Raw genomic sequence first — 16,513 nt, forward strand, 5'->3', positions numbered from 1 at the left:
GGTTAAAACTGAAGCACAGGAGATGACTTCTGAATATAAAGAAACACTTTTTCACTGTGAGAACTACCGGTTATCTGCAGAAGTTATGGAGTCTCCATCTGCTGGCAGATATTCTAAAGCTACCTAGACGAAGTCTTAATCAACGTGCTTGGTGATTGTGCTTGAGCAAGGGAGTTGAACAAGACAACCTCCAGATGGTCCTTCCAATCTCAATCTTTTTGTTTTCCATGAAAAGCATCCTTACTGAGATGGTTCCTTCAGGAAGTAATTATCTAACGAGTAAGGTGCATAGAAGAGGTAGCTTTTACAATGGTTGTGTAACAAGTTAAACTTTAAAAAGTATAACGTATAAGATATATCACTTTAAATACCCAACATCAATTACATAATGAAACAACATTGAAATATCACTTCATATTTCAAAACACATATAGAATACAAAGACATAGCATTTAGAAAACAAACAAACAAAAAAACCAACATACCAACTAGAGGTTCTTCTCTTTTGGGATCATTAATGAAATCCTTCAGACATGTTATGTCCTTTGTGAGTCCTCTCTTCACTAGGTAAAAAAAATACACAAATAAATATTACAGTAAAATGAACGAGTGCATTAGACAGCTTGCATTCAATATCTATGATGTTACAGGAGTCTCTAATTGAGACTTAAGAGGAACAAAGTTAATTTTCACTCTGAAGTGTGGAAGAGAAATGGATAGGATCTCAATCACTCACAAGAAGACTCCAGTGCTACACTTTCAATAACATTTTTACACGTAAGGAATTAATGACTTTAAGAGATTCAAAGAAACAAAAAAAAAGATCTAACAGAATCCAATTTACTGACAAAACACTGTTAAGTTCTCATTCATAGCCTGTCCCAGACCATGTCAGTTGTTATTAAAAAAAAAGAATTTTAAAAAAACTAACCAATTCACCTGCATCTCATTTCTGCTAAAACTCTGATGCTCATATTGCACCCTTCATGTTTCTAAACTACTTGTTTGGAATCTGGACTTTGATACTCATATCGCCTTAAATCTAATAAACATAACTTCACTAACATGGCACTAACTGAAACTCTCTGCGTCCTCTGGGCGGACCAGAAGCTGCACAATCATGTTCATTTCACTCCTGAGCATTAACTAGAAATGTTTCAGCCAGGGGTCTCTCTCACTCCTCATTGGGTTTTATTTGCTTGGTTTCATCCTTAACTGTCCAAAAACACTTTCGAAGTGTTCCTGGTCAACTGAGAGCACCAGCTACACCTATCGGTAAAACAAATGTGATGAGGCAATAAATGTATTCAAGTGTTGTCTATTATAAAAGAGTATGCTCAAGTGTTAAAATATCTGTTTTTTTTTTAATCTGAGAAAAATGTGCAGAACTTATCTTCCTAATTACTTACAAGTAATACATACACCCAGGGAGGTGGTTGAGTCACCATCCCTGAACGTGTTTAAAATCCATTTGTATGTGATGCTCAGGGACATGATTTAGCAATGGGTTGTTAGAGTTAGGGTAATATGGTTAGGCTGCAGTTGGACTTAATGATCATTAAGGTCTTTTCCAGCCTGACCAATTCTATGGTTCTATGATTTTAAGCGTATTTCAACCTAGTACATTTCCTGAGAGGATTCATAACCACTGGCAGTTTCTTCAAATCCAAGCAAACAGAAGTGGAACTTCAAGCACTGAACGATGTGTTACTTTTTTTTTGGTCCTTCTAGGATACCAGGTTACCTTTAAAGAAAAACATTATCAGGACAGGGAATTCCATGTTTACTCTTATATTCACTCCATTAGGAGTATGTTTTCACTGCCATCAAGCCAAATGTCACATATAAAAAAAAAATACGTCACAAAATGCCAGCACTTAATGTATATGCATTATCTGTTGGAACTTAAGTGTGACAGAAGATACCTGACAGGACAACTCCCGCCACAGGACAGTGAGGCCAAATCCACCAAAACTTTACAGGTCTTCTTAGTTTTATTTATTTGGAAATGCATCTTGTTTTACATGCTTCTGTTAAACTTTCACTGTACTGTATTTGTACATACAAGCATGCTACAAAATGCTCTAAATGATCTAAAAAGAATAAAAGATAATCAGGAAGAAAAAACACTATGATGCCTCAGGTACTGAATTCTTTCACTGAAAATACCCATCTAAGAACTTTCCTTAAATAAAATAACCAGTGCACAAAAGAAATGTTTGGTAACTTGCATTACTTCTTAATAAATCAATGAACAAAAGCTCTGATGGTTTTATTTTAATGATGCTCAAAGTTGTATTTAAAAAGGTTAGTTCACATATATTCAGATACCTGGTCTCTGTGTTTCATTGCTCATCATAGTTCGGAAGGGAGCTGGAGGACCTAAGATGACAGTTTGACAGTCAGATCAGTTCTTGTCACATGCTGTTAAGTACACAGTAGATTATCCAACCACATTAAAGACCTGAACAGTTATCTTCATCATGCCTGTTTAATATAGGCTCAGTTTGCAACAGTATTTCACCTTGGTACACTTCTCTTCTGTAACTTAACTTTTCCAAATATGAAAAAGTCTTCATTTCTGCTCACCTTCCTCACTTATACAGTATATAAAACATATAGATAAGTACCATAAAAACACAGAGTAACCAATTACTTCATTTTAATTGTTTTCTATATCATCTAATTATTTATTTTAGCTATTCGGTATTCTGTATGAAAGCAGATCCAGCAGTATAGGTGCCTGATAGACAAACTCTTACCTAAATATTTACAGCCCAGATAGTCCCAAGTCATTAAATTGCATGACGAACAGTACTTTTACACAGGCAACTGTACATATTTTTAATCAATCTCAGAGTGAATGTTTAAACGAGCTTTTTTGAACATGACCCCTTCATTGGGAACTTCTTTCCTTTGCTCCATTCACCCTTAAATCCATATACACAGACATACTCAAGTGAGCTTTAATGATGCTCTCAGCATTTTGGAAATGACAACCAGGAATAAATGAAAACTGACACAGAAATCATACAATTCAGATCATACAAATCTGAGTTATGTTTAGCTTAAAAACTTGAAAAATTAGACTACTCATTTTCTCATGCAATTCTTATTTTTGAAGAGATTTTCCACGCTCATAGCATATACTGTACGTTGTATATAGCACAGGCTTCCTCCTTCTTCTGCACAAGATCAGCAGTGAAGAGGCACATATCAGAACCATAAATCAGATCAAAGCTGCAAATATTCTGCAAACAATTACACTATTAGCATAAAGGAGGGGTATAAGTAATTGTGAGAAATCAAGAAGGACGTAAGTTATCCAGCTTTTTCAGTAAAAAGCTTCAAAGTTCATGGTAGCATAAACAAAGGAGGCTCTCCAGATACTTTGCAAGTACAAAAACTAATTAATTCCGGAGCTGCTCTGTTAGGCTGCATGCAGCCTGAGCTGGATTTCAGCTCCAGCAGGCCCTGACAACATGGTCAAAAGCTAAATAATACCAATGGGCACCTGCGGAATACTATTCTTCTATTCTAGTTTGCTGCAACATGGTTGAGGTATACACATACAGTCTAGCTTAAGAAAAACACAAGAACAAACCAGTTACAACTCCTACTACCACCAAAGATACCCAGCATGGTTTTTTTTTTCCTTCCCTTGTTTTCAAACATCTGCAGATAGCTGTAATAGTCTCTGCTAACAGCTTAACAGAAGTTATTAACCAATAAGACACTTTCCTATGCACTGATGCTAGATTTGCATGCTAGCGCTTAAGCTTGACATTCATGAGCCCCATGGCTTTGTAATTAGTCTACTAATAATGTTAAATTGTATTTCTTAAATATCTCAAAACCAGAGAAGTAGTATTTTCCCTTAAAGCCTATCAGACTGATAAACAAGCTGGAAAAAAAAAAAATCAGCTGCACTTCCACTCTCAAAGAGGCATGAGTAGCAACCCAGTTGCTGGTGTTCAGCAGACAGGGCCCATTGCAATTAACCTCTTCATCAGTAATCTGACTGAGGACACACAGAACGCCATCAGCAAACTCACAGACAATGCAGGAATACAACTGATGTCAAAGCTTTAGCTGAGCAGAACCTTGGGAACACTGAGCACTAAAGAAACTTTAAGTAACCTAAGAATTGCAGCTTTACAGTTGAATTAATGCCATTTATGAGCACAAGCTGAGCAGCTGCACAGTTACTAAGAACCTGACAAGCACTGACAGATGCTAAGTTGAACACCAGCCAAAAGCAATTCTCTGCAAACAAGGTAAACCCCCTTCTGAGGGTCTATACAGGCAACTGGGATTGTTTACTCTGGTAAAGTAGAGGTTAAGAGGAGATTTAATTGCATCAATACTCAAGCAGCAGTTACAAAGACTAGTCAAACCATTTCAAGAGGTGGCAAAAGCATAACAAAGAAAAAACAGATTGCTACTTAGGAGGCAGAGGTTTACTTAGTTAGGATGAAAGCTCTTTAGGGAAGGCAGCAACTCCAGATTGATTAAATGGAGGTAGCGGACTCTGCCCTTGGAGACGTTCACCGCTTCGATAAGCAAGGCATGATCCAACTTTGGCAGCAGTCCTAATTCAAGCAGGAAATTAGATGACATAGCCTCAGGAAATGCCTTCTGAATACCAATTTTATTTAGTATGGAATATTTTCCAGATACTAGCAATCTATACAAAAAAAAAAAACACCCTAAACCCCTCTCCTTTTAATATTCAGAGACACTGTCCTGAACATATTTGTTTTCCTCCTCCCGTATCGGTACCTGTATTTGTAATGCACACACATTTGCACTGACTGTCAGATATCACCAATTCAGTTACTCCACAACAGCAACACACTGAACTCAGCAGAGCAGATAGATTTTGAATACAAGAGGTGAAGCGCACAAACAATCTATTTGCTCAAAGCAACAACAGTTTTCCAAACTTCTTCCTTCTTCAGCCAAAAGGTCGTAGGAAAGAAATGCTCAAATCTCCTCCCTTCCTGATCCCTGAGCACACAGATGCAACTGCCTCAACTACAGCTGGAAGAGTTACCATTGTGCAAAGAGATCACACAACAAAAATTCATATACTTTCTAAGTTAAATCAAAGCTCAGTAAAGTCCTAGAACTTCAGTATCTTCTTTTCCCACGTCATCTATTTAGATTCTCTCTTCTAAACTGCTTGAGAGCAGACAGAAAACAAAAACAACCATATACCCAGTTCTGCCTAACACAAAACTAACTTGTTGATAGCTTTGCCATGTGGAAACTTGAACGGTATCCACAAGTCTTTCTTATAGAAAGCAGTACTCCTCCAAACACAATCATCTGTAAACAGACTTATTTCCTGGCTTGATTTTAAAGGCAACAAGTTTGCACAGTTGAACAGTCAGGTTTGTCACACTCGCCACTGCTTGAAACACTCGGCATCTAAAACAATTGTGGGAAATAGTCATTCTGGTTTATGAATGATAGCTGTACTGGTGGTGTTCTTCCCGACTGACAAAGGAATGTATTATTACTAATTCTGCAGAAAGGAAGACATGGCTGATGGTAATGCAAAACATTTTAAACGTACAACTTCATCTTCTCAAGTACTCATTCTTCAAATAGTGCACATTTCAGATACCCATCAGGTTTTGTCCCGGGTGATTTCCAAGAAAACTAATCCTTCACTTGGACAACATCCATACATTTTTGCTTCTGGTTCTTCAAACTCCACTCTGAACATGTTGCCAGGTTTCACTCTCACTGGAGTGTTTGATAATACCCAGTAGAACAGCACACAAAAGCAATAAGAGCATCCCAGGAAATTATATCCTAAAATGACAATGGACTCATACTTCACATAATGGATGTTAAGAATATCCATGCTTATCACCAGGTAATCCACAAATATTCTGTCTACAATTTATTCATCCTCACTGTATGCCCGCAAATTGTAGAATTCATCAGCTCTTTAAAATAAAAAGGTCAGCCATATTCAGGCTTTATTTATCCTTACACCTCAGTGACGGAGCACATCAATGGATTTCATGGAGCTACAGACTCTCAAGGTAAAACATTCTCAAGCTCGTTGAAGAGCTTGAGAAGTTCTGTATCTGCTTTAAATTAATAGCTCTCCTCCCCACCCCTCCAAAACAAACAAACAAACAAAAGAACAGAAGCAAACAGAAAAGCATGTTCACCCCTAAGACACACAAGTAACTTCAGCAGGCTAATTTTTGGCCTTCTCTGGACAAGACAACCGTAATAATAGCTTACAAAGTTGGCTTCCCATGTGCAGGTCTTCAGTGAAGTACAGGTCAAAACAGATAAAGAAGAATAAAGGAGACATCAATAGTACGTATACTCATTCTACATTAAAAGTAAAAAGATGCTTATTGCTTCAACATAGATTACTGTGCTTTGGGATTTTCTGGATTAAATAAAGCACACCTTATAAAGTTTCTGCCTTCTGGTATCCCGTGATGCTGTGACTACTCCAAAAGTTGGCTCCAGTTTGTTTCCTTAAGTTGCATATGAAGATTACTTTCCCTAACAATCAGGGACTTAGCCATTTCCATAAGATATACCTCAGCTGAAAGACTTCAACATGATATGTCAGGAGATGGTGTGGCTGAAACGACCATATGTTCTTACCTTGAACCTTCATGGAATGCTGAGCCCACAGTACAATCAATAAGCTTTCCAGAAACGTAGGTCCTTGCAACAGACACCTGCATCCCACCACTCTTCCTACGGTCTTGATGTCACACTTCCTTCTGTCTTCTTAATCAAGTTCCAATTTTCATACTATGCATTTTTTGCCTTACTCCTCCAAAACAAGACTTTACATTCTTGAAGCAGAAACCTCTTCGGTAATCAATCTTACAAGATTATATTCATCATCAGTACTATTCTTAATGATCTTTTCCAATATGAAATCCAAAGAATGGTATAGAAACCCATTTTCCTCTAAAAATATTCCACCCGTGGCCAAAGAAATCTGTTCTTACTGAGATATCAATAAAATTCTGCACTGCTGAAAACCCACGGGACACTGCAGAGACATGGATATCTTCAGAACTCTTGCAGAATTTCTGTCAAGAAGCAGCGTTACCAACATTTCTAACAAGAGGAGCACTGCATGCAGATCTTATGTCTACTGATGCAGAACGTCTCAGAGTTGTTCACACGTTTGAATGATGTGCCTTGCACTGACATTCTGTTTTCAGCCCGAAACCACCGGTGCAGATAACGAAGGCCAACCTCTTAGAAAATAGACTCCGACCGGTGCTTTTGCTGGATTTTTCTCTTGTGCAGATTCTTCAGGGTGCAGTAAGAGGTGAGCTCAGCCTGCAGCACTTCCCTCAGTGTAGGGCTGACATCACTTTTTTCTGTGCAGATAGGTACCCAGAATCCATTTTGACTAATCTGGTTCAAAAGATACTGAACAACAGACATCAAAGCCAAAATGTGCTTCTGCAAGCCTAACTTCTTAGGAGAACATGCTAAGAAGATGAACTAGAAATGAAAGGCTTATTTCTTGTGATAACTGTATGCCCATTCCACTTTATAATCTTCACAGTGGTTTTTAATCACTGCTTCCATATATGCCAGTATTCTTTGCTTGAGGTACTTTAAAATCTTGTACATCCGTGCTTCTACAGCGCACCATTTCGCAGCAAGTCATATCCCAGATTTTGAGTCTTTTACCACTTACTGTCATTTTCTTGGCACGTGTCAGTCTGGATCCATATTCTCATTTTATGGGGAAGACGTTCCCCAACAACTTAGTTTACACTGAGTGGATCTTTGCTACTCCAAGTCCACACTACAATGAAGAAAGGCATAACATTCCTGTGATGCAGCTAGGCAAGTTCAGCACAGGTAAAGCAGCATCTGCAGCAGTGCTGTGTTAGCCTACTTGTATAGATTCTTAGTATACTGCCTGAAGCTTAGCAATGAGAGCATGAAGCTGACAACAAGCAGAAGACAGTTTAGCTTGGGAAGGTAAGAAACTAAGATACAGCCTACCTATTCCTCTATTAAACAGATATATAGGTACTTAGAAGTGGAAAGGCAAAATTAAGACTTCGTACTAGTAAGTATTTATTAGCTCAACAGTTCATTAGATAAATACCTCAAAAAACGTTCAGCATATAAAGAGAACCATAGTTACAGGCGTACAGATCTGACAAATGCAAATATACAAACTACTGAAAAAGCAACAAATATTAAACACCCCAAGCAGTATCTACACTAAGAAGCTGGAAAGATAAAAGCGTTATACTTACAATAGACAGTCTTGAATCTCAGTGCTTCTTCTTTCTTTAGTAATGAAGATGCAAGTCATCCCAAAATAAAATAAGAAAAATAAATTAATGTGCTGTGCCATTTGAAGGAAAAACCCCGTACTTCCTGAATGAAGCCTTTGCAGACAAATTACAATACAGGCCAAAGTTTCCATTATCAAATAGGAAAAAATGAGCCTTTATGATTATCTGCAAAAGCTCGAAGTACTGGCAAAAGCATACTTACAGTTAACATCAGGTAAATTTCAAGAAAGCCCTGGTATTAATGAAATTTTAAGATGCCAGACAAAACTTTGGTTTCCACATGACTGCAGCCCCTAAGGTTCCAAAAACTGTAGTTCCATCAAGGAAAAAACAAAAAACCTCACACAGAAAAGAATAACAAGCTAACAAAAAAATAGCTTCCCCAACGTATTGGGTGGGTTTGTATAAAATTCCAGGGTAGGCAAGTCTCCTGAAAGTTTATTCTGTCATGAAGAATGGGAAAAGTGCCTTCATCAGCTGAATCCAGAACAGATCACTTTTTGGAAGCATCTGAGAAAAAGAATAACTTAAATTTCCATTTTAAAAAGTGGCTAAAACCAGTACTGACTCATTTTGAGACCTTTTTAGCAAATATGCACAAACTTGCCACCAAAAAATAAATGAAAAGAAGTGTCATCATTCACAGCAAGACAGCTGTTTACTCACGAGCACTCCATGGAGTTCAGTGCTCTATTTGCAGTACTCAGTGCCGTGGAAGAGATGTCGCATGTCAGTGTGACAGCTCAGTAAGAATCAAGACTGACACAACAGTTTTGTTTCTTTTCAAGAAGCTAAGCAGTTCATCTTTCACAGTAGCTAAAAACAAAATAGAAAAAAAAAAAAAAAAGGAAGTCACTTAACCCCAGTATCATCACAGATAGCTGAGTGGATGGTGTTGTATGAACTCAGCAGGATTTTGTAAGCTTGGAACACAGGGTCTTCCTTCCAGTTATCCTGCCACAAGTGCTCTTGTTATGCATACAACCACTTGTCGTTCTACACCAGTTTTACAGTAAACAGCTGTTAGTCCCTAACATTTCAGAGAAGCGTTGAAAAATATTAGCAACTGTGAGCTGCTGTTGAAAGAAAGTTTCTGAGCACTTTTGGACAATCAATTTCAACTGCACTTGGATTACTGCTTTAATACTAAAAATGTTGTTCCGCAGTTGAGACTGATGGGTCACAAGTAAAATGGAATTTCTCTAGTGAGTGCCTTAAAAATAAAGCAAGAGGAAAACAAAAGAAAAAAGAACAACAAAACTACACTGAGAATGAACATTCTCACATATTAAGAAACTTTTTCTCTGTCCTTGTGTCACAAGCAAATTGCAACAACTGTTTTTGAGCTAAGACTGTGAAAAGTTAGAGTAACTTTTAACAAAGTGTCTAACTATGAGAAGTCAAAACTCAAAAACTGCTGTCTTTCAGGGTTCCAAACTCCTAGGCATACCGTCTCAAATATCTACTTTGAGATTAGTTTCCACACATTTCAAGGTCAAGGGTTATCTAACAAAACACTGTTTCACATGCAGTTAATTACTTAAATATCATTTAATTCTTCCTAAATACATACACCCTTGAAATCACATAAGCTACGTTAGCAGCAAATTAACAGAAACTCCATTTATACACAGAACAGCTTAGGTTGGAAGGGACCTCGAAGCCCACCCAGCCCCATTCCCGGCCACGGGCAGGGCTGCCCTCCAGCAGCTCAGCTGCCCAGGGCCCCATCCAACCTGGCCTTGAGCGCCTCCAGGGATGGGACACCACAGCTTCTCTGGGCAGCTGTGCCAGCGCCTCACCGCCCTCTGAAGAAAGAATTTTCACCTAACATCTAACCTACATCTCCTTTCTTTTGGTCTAAAGCCATTTCCCCCCTGTCCTATCACAACAACGCTGTGTAAAAAGTTGGTCTCTCTCCTGTTTATAAGCTCTTCTCAGGTACTGGACGGATGCAATGAGGTATCCCCAAAGCTTTCTCTTCTCCAGGCTGAACAAGCCCAGCTCCCTCAGCCCGTCATCATAGGACAGGTGCTCCAGCCCTCATCCTCCTGTAGACCCACTCCAACAGCTCCAATACCTTCTTGTGCTGATGGCCCCAGGACTGGACACAGTACTCCAGATGCAACCTCACAAGGGCAGAGTAGAAAAGGACAATCAATTCCCTCACCCTGCTGGTTACTCCTCTTCTGATGCAGCCCAGGAAACATTTGGCCTTCCCAGATGCAAGAGCACGCAGCTGGCTCACTGTTAAGCTTTTGGTCCATCAGGTCACCCACGTCCTTCTCCACAGGACTGCATTCAATGAGTTCTTCTCCCAGTGTGTGCACATATCTGCAATTGCTCTGACCGAAGTGCAACATCACGCACTGAGCCTCAGTGAACCTCAGAAAATACCCATGTGCCCACTTTTCAAGCCTGTCGAGTTCCTTCTCATGGCGTTCCACCCTTCTACTGTGTCAAATGCACCACTCAGCTTGGTGTCATCTGCAAACTTGCTGAGGGTATGCTCAACCCCATTGCCTACATCACTGATAAATACATTGAAGAGCACTGGTCCCAGGACTGACTCTTGGGGGACCCCACTCATCACTAGTCTCCACTTGTATATAGCTCCATTGACCACAACCCTCTGGCTGCAACCAGCCAGCCAATTCTTTATTCACCACCTTCATCCAGCCTTCAAATCCTTATCTCTCTAACTGACAGGTAAGGAGGTATTACAGGATCACATTATAGGCCTTGCAAAAGTCCAGAAAAATGACATCAGTTGCCCTTCTTTTGTCCACCAATGCCATCGCTCCATCACAGAGATTGGTCAGGCACGATCTACCTTTGCTGAAATTATGCTGGCTGTCTCATATCACCTCTTCATCTCACACATGCCTTCACATAGCTTCCAAGAGGACCTGCTCCATGATCTTCCCAGGCACAGATGTGAGGCTCACCAGCCTGCAGTTTCCCAGTTCTTCCTTTCTCCCTTTCTTAAAAATGAGAGTGAAGTTGCCCTTTATTCAGTCATGGAGGTCTTTGCCTGAAAGCCACAACTTTTCAAGTACGATGAAGAATAACTTGGCAATCACATCGGCCAGTTCCTTCAGGATCCTGGGATGCATGTCATCTGGACCCACGGATGTGTACACACCCAGCCTCATGAGCTGGCCTCAGACTTGCTCCCCTCATACAGTGGGACAGATTTTGCATCCTCCAAAACTCGCTCAGAGGACACAATAACACAATAGGCTCAGGAAGACGGACTGCCAGCTAAGACCAAGGCAAAGAACTCACTGAGTACTTCAGCCTTCTCTACATCCATTGTACCCAGTTCTTCCTTCTCATTTATCAAAGGGGGCACACTCTCCTTAGCCTGTCTCTTCTGATCAATATACCTACAGAATTTCTTCTTTTTCACATCCCTCACCAAGCTCAGTTACATCTGTGCCCTAGTTGGACATCTGAGTCCAGATTCATCCCTGTGTTCTACCCAGGCCACTCATCCCTGTTTCTGCTGTCTGCACTGTTCCTTCTTTTCCCTTCAGTAAGCCCTTACTCAGCCACACCAGTTTCCTTCCTCCTTCACAGGACTTCCTGTGCTGTGGGTTGGAGAGCTCTTGTGTTTTCAGAAAGGTGTCCTTAAAGAGTTGTCAGCTCTGCTCCTTTGCCCCCAAGCTTCCCAGGAGATCACATCCAATAATTCCCTAAACAGCCTGAAGTTCACCTTCCCAAAGTTCAGGGTCCTGAACTTGCTTTTGACCGTGCCCACGTTCCTAGAGATCACTAACTCAACCAAGGCACGATTGCTACAGCCCAGACTGCCTCCAATCTTAACCACTTTAACAATCTCCTCCACACTGGCAGGCACCAGACTGAGTAACACTTCTCCTCTGGTTGGTCTGTCCAATACCTGGACCAGGAAGTTATCTTCAACAGACTCCAGGAGTCTCCTGTTTTGCTTGCAGTGTGAGGTTGACACAAACATATTTTTTGTGTAGGAAACATTCTACAGTTTAAAGCAGTTTGAATCATGAAAATAAGCTGCAGAGGGTTAACAGCATACTAAGCACTTCTGAGACAGAACAAACACCATAACGTCAAGGCAACGTTTCCAGTTCCTGAAACCTATGTTAGTAAACCAAGTACTAAAATAAATCCTTTTTCCAAGCACAGTTGATTTTAATACCATGCCAACAGACAAATAAATTGCCTGTACATGGGGTATTTTCTATCACCAGTTCTTATGCATGACAACCAGTGGCAAGAGGTAGAGCAGAATCAAGAATACATAAATGGTGAAGAAAAAAGCTTAACGATTTCTTATTCCTAATGAGGTTGCAAAGTCCTGGACCCAGATTCTTCTCTTGAATTTGAGCATTCCTACTCTCCCAGCATAGGGTGGGAAGACAGGAAGTGGGAATCCTTGATATAATCAGGACAATCTTCATCTGTGCTCCAAAGACAGCTAATAGAAGAGGTGATGCTTACCCTACTGGGACCATCCATACAAAGAACTGCTCAAAACACAGGGGAAAAAAAAGACACTCCGCTCCACGATTTCCTCTCTAGCACAATATCCCTGTGACACTTGGTACAATAAAAAGTATGACTGAACCTACGTAAAACTGTATTTTCTAATCAGTTTACAATAAACATTCAACTGTTTTCAAAGTACATAATAAAAGCCAATTCCAATTTCCTAAGAGCTAAGAACTTTATGAAAAATACACGACTACTACTCTAATTCTTCCCCCCACCAATATTCATTCATCAGTGAAACCACAAAGCTTGTCAGTATGCAACTATACAAAGGTAGTAAGACACTCAAAACATAACATATACATAGCCTTGCACTGCACCCATCCCAATTTCAATCCTTTTACATTGGTACTTTTTACAGGATTTAGGCCTTGTGAATTATCAGCACTAGATGTAGTCTCTGCTTATTACTCCTGCATAAGGACAGGAAGCATCATCTTCATCAATACAGAAATTAGTGAGAAAAAAAAAACAAACTCTTGACATAACAACATAGATCAATTCCCAGGAACAGAGACTGCAAGAACTCTGAAGAGGTACGTTACCTGATTAAAATATTGCCTAATGTTTTGTAAATTAAGCACTCAAAGACATGAGAACTTGCATGTTTAAGTCTCATAAATCACATAACGCAAATAGAAATCACTTGATCTTTCTGGTTAGTTCAATGATTATCTATTATTCAATTAGGCAATTACCAGACCTGTTGGGAAAAAGATGCTAAATCTTCATTATCAACGTACAAATAGAAAAGGCTCCAAATAAACAAACTCCTATCTAGTAAACTAGGAAAAATGTCAGTTTTGAAGAATTATTCTGGTTAAGGAATATAAACAAAGCACTATTCATTATCAATATGTAGTCTGTGTCTTAAAAAGAACATAAGCTTAGCACTTTTATGGTGACCTCATGCCTGGTGGTATTAAGACTTCTTTTGGTATCTCAATGAATTTTGATCTTCTGCCATCTCATAATTAAAAGTAAGGCATTAAAAGTACTTGAAAACAAGGACAGCGTGTCCTTGCAGACTTATTCCTATAGAAATGTAGCCAAGTGATGTACCAGGACTCCATACTAGCGCTGACATTCAACCCCTAACAATCATCCAGTTTCCAACATGTCTGATGCTTGCTCACTATCAGTTCATAGCCATCGTTAGCCCAATAGATTTCAAAGAATGTAGCCTAGGATAGAATGATTTACTCAGATGGAACAGAAGGAAAGCAATATGTGCATTTGCTGGGAGAATGAGCACTGTTTTTCCACTTTAAAAGGGAGAAACAGCAGTAATTCAATCACTATGAGGGTTAGCTAAGAAATAAAAAGAAACAACCACAAAACCAAAAGAACTTCTTGAATCAGCAAGAACATTGGACAGGACATGAAAAATACTACAGTACTGCACATTTCTGTTGGTTCAACAAAGAACACTATGACCGAATCCTGGGAGAAAGCATTTGGAGAGCCACTGACCCAAATAAGCATCACACTACTGAAGTGATCAGCTAGCAGGTTACGAAATACTACTGAACAGCCTTGAAAGCCAAACTGTGAGGGATGCCCTTCCTCTGCCAATGAAAGGGGAGCTCAAATTCTTGAGAAAAAAAAGACAGTGCCGTTAGCTTTGTGCTCCGGGAAGAACAAAAGATCATCAGGACAACATCAGAGCAGACACTTTTAAGTGCCACAACACAGTATGATGACAGTCATCTTCCATAACAGGGAAAAGAATGGACAAATGAGCATGCCCCAGTTTTATTGATTTTAAAATTTTCTTCTCAGTCTAAGATAACTGTCAGTCATACAGTTAAAAGTTCAGTCAAACAGCATGTGGAAAAGTCTTTTCTCAACACGTCTTCACAGAATACCGTCTGGTAATTTAAGCAAAACACAAGGAAAAGTAGTAAAATACGAAGCTGCCATTTGAGATGCTCCAAACAAATGGAGCCAACTCCCATAGGAAATCTGAACTGGCGTTACCATGTATAAACAAAGCTCATAGTCCAAGCAAGCTGGTTTTCTTCAAAGTACAAGCAAGTTATGCAGTCTTGGAAAACACAGCAGTGCATCCATTAACTACACCCAAATCCAATGTTTGCACTCTTTCACCATCTGTAACTTCTGTGCAACTCAAAACACAATTTCACATTTAATAATCATTTACCTTCAGAGTAACTACTGATGCTGCAAGTTACAAGCTAAACAGAGTTGAGTCTCCCACCTCAAAGTCTTGTTCTTGGGATTTTTTCAAGCAAACAGCTGTCACAGATCTACTAATGGGTTAGACAAGCACTTGAATACATGTGAAATCAAATACTGACTATTACAAGAATCCCAGGTTTCAGATTAAATTAACATAAACATGTAATATGGAAAAAAGTTACCTTTCTATGCTTCATACCACGATAGTGTGACTGAAGACTTATAGAACTCATACATGGAACTTTACAAACCTAAAAAGATAAATCGAAAGCACATCTTCAGTTATGCTGTGGATATTTTGTAGTTGGCAAGGTGTAAGAAGTGGAAATACAGACAATTTTACAATAAGATGCTGGAAGCCTTTTATGACTTAAACAGAACAGTTTATATCACATCAGGAGCGTGCCACCGAAGCGACCAGAAACAGTGTGCAAACCTGTTCAAATAATACTTCAATAGATATTTAAGTATACTGGGTGGCACGAATCTCTGAGAAGCCTACACTTTCCCTCCTACCTCCAATTACTGGATTCTTAGTTCTCCAAAATTCTCCAGCCAATAAGCGATGATCATACAGTGATTAGAAAGGAATGGAGACAAAAAACTCTATCCCAGAATGATTGGAACTCCATTTATCATTTTACCAAAGGGATCAGAAAAACAGCGTAGGAAGCCATCTGCGCTAGGATGCACAGAACGTTATAACAATCACAGGATATAGCTTTACAATTATTTCCTTCAATAGTTAACGATAAGAAACAATGACCAATATACAATAGCATTCCCTATCACCTTGACATGCTGTCGTATACCTTCTACATGCCAGAAAAAAAGTTACTGGAACAATATGAGATACATACGAACTTAACAAGCTCTGATCCAGAGCTTTAAAGACAGAAGAGACTTCCAGGGGGATTGTAAGAATAATGAATAGAAATCTGAAAGACAGCCTTTAAGGGCTGCTATACTATACCTGTAACTACTCAAGAACAAACCAAATTCACAAAACCAGACAAGCAGCTCTTCCAGGGACCGGCCAAATCATCCCCCAACATTAACAGCCTCTCCCACCAGCTTGCCACACTGCAGCTCGGTCAGTTCTGTCTAACTTCTGTGGTTTTTAATACCTTACAGCCTGCATTCTGGCATGTATTCCAAAAAGCCATTAAGAAAGGCACTCACTTCACAGTAGTATATCTTTTTTTCAGATTCTGGTTTGGCATCTTCTGGCTTAGCATCTTCAGCAACGGCGCTCATCCTGCAAAACTGGTGCAGGGCACACAGTTAAGAAAAGAAATCCATAATAGAAAATAATAATATTCCTCTTCACACTCAGCCCTTTAGCGAACAACTGCGGGGAGGGAGCAAAGCACCAATCGGGTGAATAAAGATTAATTCCTTTTTCAGTGCATTTCTAGAGCAAGCCACGTCTTTCACCGCCAGGACATCGCTGC

The 16,513-nt window shown here is 39.5% G+C and overlaps 1 protein-coding gene across 1 annotated transcript in view; it reads right to left on the reverse strand.

Moving 5' to 3' along the window:
• Nucleotides 1–16,513, reverse strand: part of LOC101748694 (dentin sialophosphoprotein-like) — a 33,307-nt gene that overhangs the window by 15,914 nt on the left and 880 nt on the right. Inside the window, exons 3-7 of the mRNA XM_040696428.2 lie at nt 16,242–16,325; nt 15,242–15,310; nt 8,283–8,316; nt 2,332–2,382; nt 486–563 (exon numbers count right to left, since the gene is read on the reverse strand). Of these exons, the coding sequence (XP_040552362.2) occupies nt 486–563; nt 2,332–2,382; nt 8,283–8,316; nt 15,242–15,310; nt 16,242–16,325 (316 nt within the window). The remainder of the gene's footprint in view (nt 1–485; nt 564–2,331; nt 2,383–8,282; nt 8,317–15,241; nt 15,311–16,241; nt 16,326–16,513) is intronic.

Source organism: Gallus gallus, chromosome 2, assembly GCF_016699485.2.
Source record: "Gallus gallus isolate bGalGal1 chromosome 2, bGalGal1.mat.broiler.GRCg7b, whole genome shotgun sequence".
NCBI classification, from domain to species: domain Eukaryota; kingdom Metazoa; phylum Chordata; class Aves; order Galliformes; family Phasianidae; genus Gallus; species Gallus gallus.